Source organism: Condylura cristata, unplaced genomic scaffold (genome assembly GCF_000260355.1).
Source record: "Condylura cristata isolate star-nosed mole 26May11 unplaced genomic scaffold, ConCri1.0 scaffold00013, whole genome shotgun sequence".
NCBI lineage: Eukaryota > Metazoa > Chordata > Mammalia > Eulipotyphla > Talpidae > Condylura > Condylura cristata.
Window position 1 is genome coordinate 28036068 of NW_004567114.1, and position 6866 is coordinate 28042933.

The following is a 6866-nucleotide window of genomic DNA, read 5'->3' on the forward strand; positions in this document are numbered from 1 at the left end:
GACCAACACTGTCGAAATAAGACTGAGCAGAAACATTGGGAGATGTTGATCAGCTGTCCGAGGAAATCTTTAAAACCAAGTTTCTCATCTGTCTGGGGTGGAACTGGCACAGGATTTCTTAAATTCTTGAGGACGGATTCTGGAATCTCAGGGGCCTGGTGGTGGTTCATACTACACCTAGGGTTACAGAATTGATGCAAGAGGCAGAGGATGGGGGTAAGGACAGAGGAAGAAGGAAGGAGCAGGACAAGTTAGGGCTGTGGAGCTGCAGCCTGAGAGCGCCTCCCGCACCCCCTTACTTTACCTCGTTATAGAGTGCTTGTAATGTCCTATTTCCCAAGTCCTAACAATCACATTTTTGTAAGATAAGGAAGGTGATCATTTAAGTTCAACAGATAAGGACACATGATCAAAACATTCAAAGTATGAGCTTAAGGACTTCCAAGGAACCTTAAGAAAAATGAAATAGTGATAAAGCTTTGACATCACTACTCAGAAAAATCTCTATATAAGCAATCCACACTTGCAGTCAAGGTCAAGAATCACCAGCCTAGGCTTTCTGCCTACTGGGCAGGTGCCACTTCCAGAACAACTGCTGTCTCTGTGGTTAAGTTATGGCAATCATATACTTGTTAGTGCAGGGCATGTCCAACATTAGAAGCTTCTGCAAAGCAGGCCAATTTGACATGAAGCTGGAGACAAAGAGGTATTTTAGGAAAATCTCATTGATTTTATTCAGTCATGAAAGGTGAAGGAAAGTGGGGTCAATGGGTCCTGGATTGTACTTAGCAGAAAAGGGCGGGCATACACCTAAGGAAAGGGGAGCCCCCAGTCCTCAGCCTTCCTGGAAAGGGGTTGCAGGAGAGCAGCCAAGAAGAGGTGTCTGGGAACTGAGAGACTGCTGGGGGGGTGGTGCTCTGTGTGCAGATAAATCATATTAAAGTTTAACCCGCTGTCAGGGCCAAGTCCTTCTGACTCAGTGGCTTGGTGGAGAGTTTTATTGGCTATTCCACCCAGTCTCAACAGAAGACCCACTGTTTTCCGCACTTTGTGATATACTTCCTGGCAAAAGATTCCTCTCCTATTTAGGGAATGAAGGTTATTTTTAGGGGGCAGCCAGTTGAGACATGGGTTCCCAGGTGCTATGCAGCCATGAAAGGCTACAAAAGACAGAAGCTGGCAGTTGTTCCTCCATCTTCTCAACAAACCAGATTCTCAAGACCAGCTGCTCCCTGGTCTTGCTTGTTTTTTGCTCTAGGAGGTGCTTCCCAATGGACAGGTGCCTGTGTAAACAATGTAGCGCACATGTGTTACTTTCAAATTTTAACTAAAATTTCAGGGAAAGCCTAATTGCCAGGTTTTTTTTTTTTTAAGATTTATTTATTTGTGCATACAGAACTGGAGTACAGGTGAGAGATGCAGGGAGTTGAGAGGATTTACCAGAGGCAGAGTGGGGAGCAGAACAGGCAGATCGATGAAGGACACTGCTGAGGGGAGCAGTGGGCAGGCCAGGAGAGGTCTGCTGTGCCATGTGGGTCACCTCCGGGGCCGGGGATCAAGCAGCTGTGACTCACTTGTAGTGTTGTGCTTTAACCCGTTGCGACACCAGAGAAGGCCACAATTGCCAGTTTTTACTAATAGAGAAATGCAGGCAGGAAAAGAAAGGCAATCTGTGGAGTCGGTGGGTGCTTGGAAGGATGACATGGGTGTGGGGTCCTCCACGGGTCCTCCATGTCTTGCTGGCCTTGCCAGCATCATGTGTGGTCTAACTGGGCCCAGACACTGCAGCCTTCATACCCTGCATGCTGCCTTCTGGGGGATGATCAGCACAAGACTCCTCCAGGGCGTCTCTGGGGACTAAGCCTTTGTCTGAGTAGAGGTGAGTGTGGCTCATTCCCTCCAACTACAGCCACCTGCTCCGTGACTCCTTCCCACCATTTTCCTGGCCACAATTCTGCCAGGTGACCCTGTGGGGATAAGGTATGGGATACAGTGTAAGAGATGGTCCAGTGTCAGGGCAGATGTGTTTTGCAGGTCAAGAAATATCACTCACTGATTTTTTTGAGACAGACTGCATGGTTTCAGGCTGGTGTAAGCTGAACCACTGACAGCCATTATTTTAGAAAACCATACTGTCCTCCTGGGGTCTCTATGATTCTGTTTTGTAGAGAGTGGCTGTCAAAGGGAAAAATGAAAACATTAATATATCATTTATCTTATCAATCAGTAGCTATGCTTCAGTTGGGTCAAGGGGGCATGCGCCCCATTTTCTTCCTCATTTTCCCCATCTCTGCCGACCCCGCCCTTTCCACTGCACAATTCAGAGCTTGGCACACAGCACTCCATAAATGTCTGTGCCAAGTGAAAGCAACTCGCCGGGGCATGTAGGAGTCAATCCTGCATCTCTCCCTCCCTTTTTTCCTCCCCATTTGACCTTTGGGGCTCTGGTTTCCAGCTAATAGTAAATTATTCATGTCTGCTCTTAGCTATCAAATTGGTCCTTCCCAGGTTGCCAGCAGGGTGGGGCAGGAAGGTGGTTTTGTTCAGGTGTCCTCTGTAAATAGAGGCACAACCTGCTTGTCGAAACTGCCTAGGTGGTGACTGTTTTTGCTAAGTCATCCTAAGGATGTTAGGGGCCCCATCTTGAGGACCTTGGGACCGCCTTCCAGGCTCCTCCTCCCTTCCCACCCTTTTTATAGTCCCTGAAGGGGACGCAGTCACTCTGCCTGGGCTCACTGCTCTCACCATGGCTCACATTGCCAAGTCTTTCTACGACCTCAGTGCTATTAGCCTGCAGGGGGAGAAGGTGGACTTCAATACGTTCCGAGGCAGGGCAGTGCTGATTGAGAACGTGGCCTCCCTCTGAGGCACAACCACTCGGGACTACACGCAACTCAACGAGCTGCAATGCCTCTTCCCCAGGCGCCTGGTGGTTCTTGGCTTCCCTTGCAACCAATTTGGACATCAGGTGAGAGGTCCCTTGGATGGTACCAAAGGAGTGGGGTGTAATGACTCATAGGCCAAGGAGAGAGGGAGGAATGACTATGTGCGTTGCGGTAGGTTCTGGAATCAAGGTCTTGTGGTCTTGCGGTACATGTGAATACCACGGGGAAGTATATGTGATTCTAACACCGAGGGAGTGACTTTTCCTGCTTATCATCTTCCATATTGTCACTATATTCCAGGTCTGTTTTCCTTTCCATTGTGTCCTCAGTGCCTCATGTATAGAACGCACTCATCAAATAATTGTTGAATAAATGCATGGAACAAACAGAAGATCAAGTATCTAAGTGAGATTGAATGGACTGAAGAGACCGAAGTTCTAATTAGATTAGGTTCTGCTGTTGAATAGATCTGGACCTAGGGAGACATTTTCCTGTCTTAGTTTCCTCATCTCTGAACTAGGGAGAATGCCACTCACAGGATTATTGTGAAGGTCAGGAAATAATTTATACAGAAGTAACTTGAAAAATATGAAGTACTATGCAAACGCAAGCAACTTATTATTTAGATGAAAGGATTTTGTTTGCTTTAAATCAACCAAGAGGAGAGTGAATTTGGAGAAGGCTTAGCATTTGCAGTGTGCTCGTGTCTTCTGGCTCTGATTAATGGGGCAAGCTGTTCTAGATCTTCAGCCCACACAGCTCAACTTATCTTTAGGGACTCTTCTACTATCACTTGTGATTTCCATACCAGCAGCATGTCCTCAAGTGAACCTCTAACTATATTCCTTTTAGTTCAATTCATAGCAGCATGAAGGCAAGGCTGAGTGTCATTGGTGGTGGGACCAACCTGAGCCCAAACCGTCACTGCTTTCACTGTACCTTCCCTGCCTCAGTTCTCTTCATAGGTTTGGCCAAGGCAGGAGCGACAAAAAGGACAAAATGTTTTTGGAGGTGTCCCCCAGCCCTAGAGGTGCCACCAGCCTTACCCCAGCTAGTTGCTGGAAGGAATCCATAACCTTCCACTAGCCAGACAGTCATGTGCCTCAAGAGATAAAGAGACCTAATGGAGATCAATACTGGACAGGTGTCACGATGGCCTGGGACTAACTGTACTAATTGGTTCTAATAGGTGAGAGGCAGGAACTTTCTCCCAGAGGAAGATGCCTGATTCTCAGATTGGCAGTGGGGAGATGCCTGATTCTCAGATTGGCAGGGGGGGTAAGACAGGGATGGCAGTGGGTGGTTCAGAGCTAAGGCATTCACAGATAAACACCGTGACTGGGAATGAGTGCAGGAATCTTGGCACACAGTCTAAACATGAAAGGAATGATAATCACACATGCACACCCTTTAGTTTGAAAACATTTATTTCCTTAAGTTACCTTTCCCTTGTGATGCTGGTACATTAAGCCTTCTCTCCTATTGAATTACCCCTGTTGGTCTGTAAGTAATTCCATTCAGAGTATGCTGTTTTCTCTGACTTACTTTGCCTTTTTGACACTTGAAAATAGACTTCTTGGATGGGGGTCTTCTTTAATCAATGCTTCCTCCTTCTTGAACTTAGTTCCAGGGCAAGGCAAGATGAGCAGTTATAAATTCCATTGCTCTAGACTCCAACTCAATTTCACCTTTAGTTTGAGCAGAGGAGGAGCTGAGTAGAGCAGAGGCAAAGGATATACTCAACACTCACATGTAGTTAGAAGCAATGGAGGCTGAGGAAAGGGAAGGTGGTGGCAGGATGTATGTGTGCGGTGTGCATGCGTGCTTACGTGCAGGGTGGAATAGGTAAGTAGAAAGATGTTCTATGAGGCATGACCTGAGCTTCATCTCTCTCTATTTCTACTGCCCTGAACTCAAGGTTCTTTGATGCTTCAGACAGATACCCTGAGGACAATAGGGGTAGATCAGAGACAGACAACAGTGGCTCAAAAGTGCTTTCAATGCTTTCAATGTAAGAGCCAAGATAGGAATTGTAAGATCTTCCAAAAATGATTTAGAAACCCACCACACAATAGCTGTAAGGGGGGACAGCTCCACATCAAGAGTAGGGCAAAGCAAATGAAGGAAGGAGGACAGAGGGTTACAAGGAGAGACCAATAGAGAAGAATGATCCTGGGAAGGGTGGGTTGGAGCAAGAGATCTCCATGTTGTGGACCCTTCACGTCCCCCTTCCCTTTCCTATGTTCTTTGGCTTTTTCCTTCCCAGGAAAACTGTCAGAATGAGGAGATCCTGAACAGTCTCAAGTACGTCCGCCCTGGTGATGGGTTCGAGCCCACCTTTACCCTTCTCCAGAAGTGTGAGGTGAACGGTGAGAGAGAGCACCCAGTCTTCGCCTACCTGAAGGACAAGCTTCCCTACCCGCATGATGACCCATCCTCTCTGATGACCGACCCCAAGTTCATCATTTGGAGTCCAGTGCGCCGCTCAGATGTGGCCTGGAACTTTGAGAAGTTCCTTATCGGGCCAGAGGGAGAGCCCTTCCGACGCTACAGTCGCACCTTCCCAACCATCAACATTGAGCCTGACATCAAGCGCCTCCTCAAAGTTGCCATATAGGCAGGAGCTCAGCACACAGACCTCCTGCTCCATCCAGCCCCCAGTACCTGTCCTGACATTCAGCACATTTTCTTTGAAATCTTGCCTTTCCAGTCTGCCTATTTCCTTTCCCTCCCCCGCCTTCTGGCTGGTGATTCAACCTGGGCCTCCAAAACCTGGAGGGGGCTCTGGGCCTTCACAGAATGATGGCACCTTCCTAAACCTACAGGGATGGTGTCTGAGAAGTGTGAGGGGCTAGAGCAGCCTTCTGGATGAGTCAATAAAAAAGGAAATAGCCAGGTGTGTGTCTTTTTCCTTGACAAAGGGTAGAGGAGTGGTTCACAATGGCAGGTGGGACAGAGGGGCTGGCGGTCTTCATAGGCTGGAGAGGGAGGGAGGTGCTCTGGTGTAGGGGCACCCTATTACTGTTTGGAAAGAGGACTCTGATCTGTGGGGTAGGTGGAGTTGTAGGCAATGTGAATTGTATATTTACTTTATGATTCTTGTCCAGAACTGGGGAAAAGGAGTAATGCGAGGTAAGGAGTGGGCTCTGCAGGGCGGTTAGAGGATTCTAGGCAGGAAGACTTCACTATCACTATGGGACTGGGCCAGACAGGTATCTGCACTTACAGTATTCCTGGGAAGACTAATGGGTTACCATTTAGTGATTAGCAAGAGTTGGAGGCTGCTCTTCCTGGAAACACAAAGAGCACTTTATCCTTTCCTCATTCCTTTGTTGAGTAACATTTACTTTTGATCCTTTACTAGACTGACCCTCCTTCCTTTTTTTTTTTTTTTAAAGATTTGTTTATTTATTTATGCATATAGAACTGGGGTACAAGCCAGAGGTTCAGGGTCAGTGAGAGGATTCACCAGAGACAGAGTGGGGAACAGAACAGGCAGATCAATGAAGTACACTGCTGAGGGGAGCAGCGGGCGAGTCAGGAGAAGTCTGCGGCGCCCTGTGGTCACCTCTGGGGTAGGCGGGGATTGAACGCATGTGGAAGTGGCTTTCGATTCTCAGTGCTGCGCTTTAACACACTGAGCCACCAGGGAGGGCTGACCCTCCTTCCTTCTTAAAATTCGCTTTCTACCTTTCATTTTCTTAAACTTATAAAATTCAGGCACAAGGCAAACAAGCTTAGGCATGAATAATTGGTTTCAATTGTTCTTCTGTGAGGGTGGGGATGGGTGATGGCTCTCTTCAGAAAATCAGAGTCTTTATATTATATGTGCCAATGTGGTAGCCGGTCTCTGTGGGAACAGGGTTCTGCCCAGCGGCTTTGTGAAGATGGTGCCCTGGATTCCTCACTAGCTCAGGCACGCTCACAAAGCCGGTGCCATCCAAGCCAGGTTCTGTCAGGTTTTGTAAAAGTCACTTGTTA

At 47.6% G+C, this 6866-nt stretch overlaps 1 protein-coding gene across 1 annotated transcript; it reads left to right on the forward strand.

Annotated features, from left to right (window-relative positions):
* Nucleotides 1-2652: 2652 nt before the first annotated feature.
* On the forward strand, nt 2653-5782 carry GPX2 (glutathione peroxidase 2). Its single transcript, XM_004681782.2, has 2 exons — nt 2653-2968; nt 5152-5782. Exons 1-2 carry the CDS (start codon nt 2747-2749, stop codon nt 5500-5502), a joined length of 573 nt encoding a protein of 190 aa, XP_004681839.2. The 5' UTR covers nt 2653-2746; the 3' UTR covers nt 5503-5782.
* Nucleotides 5783-6866: the final 1084 nt, after the last annotated feature.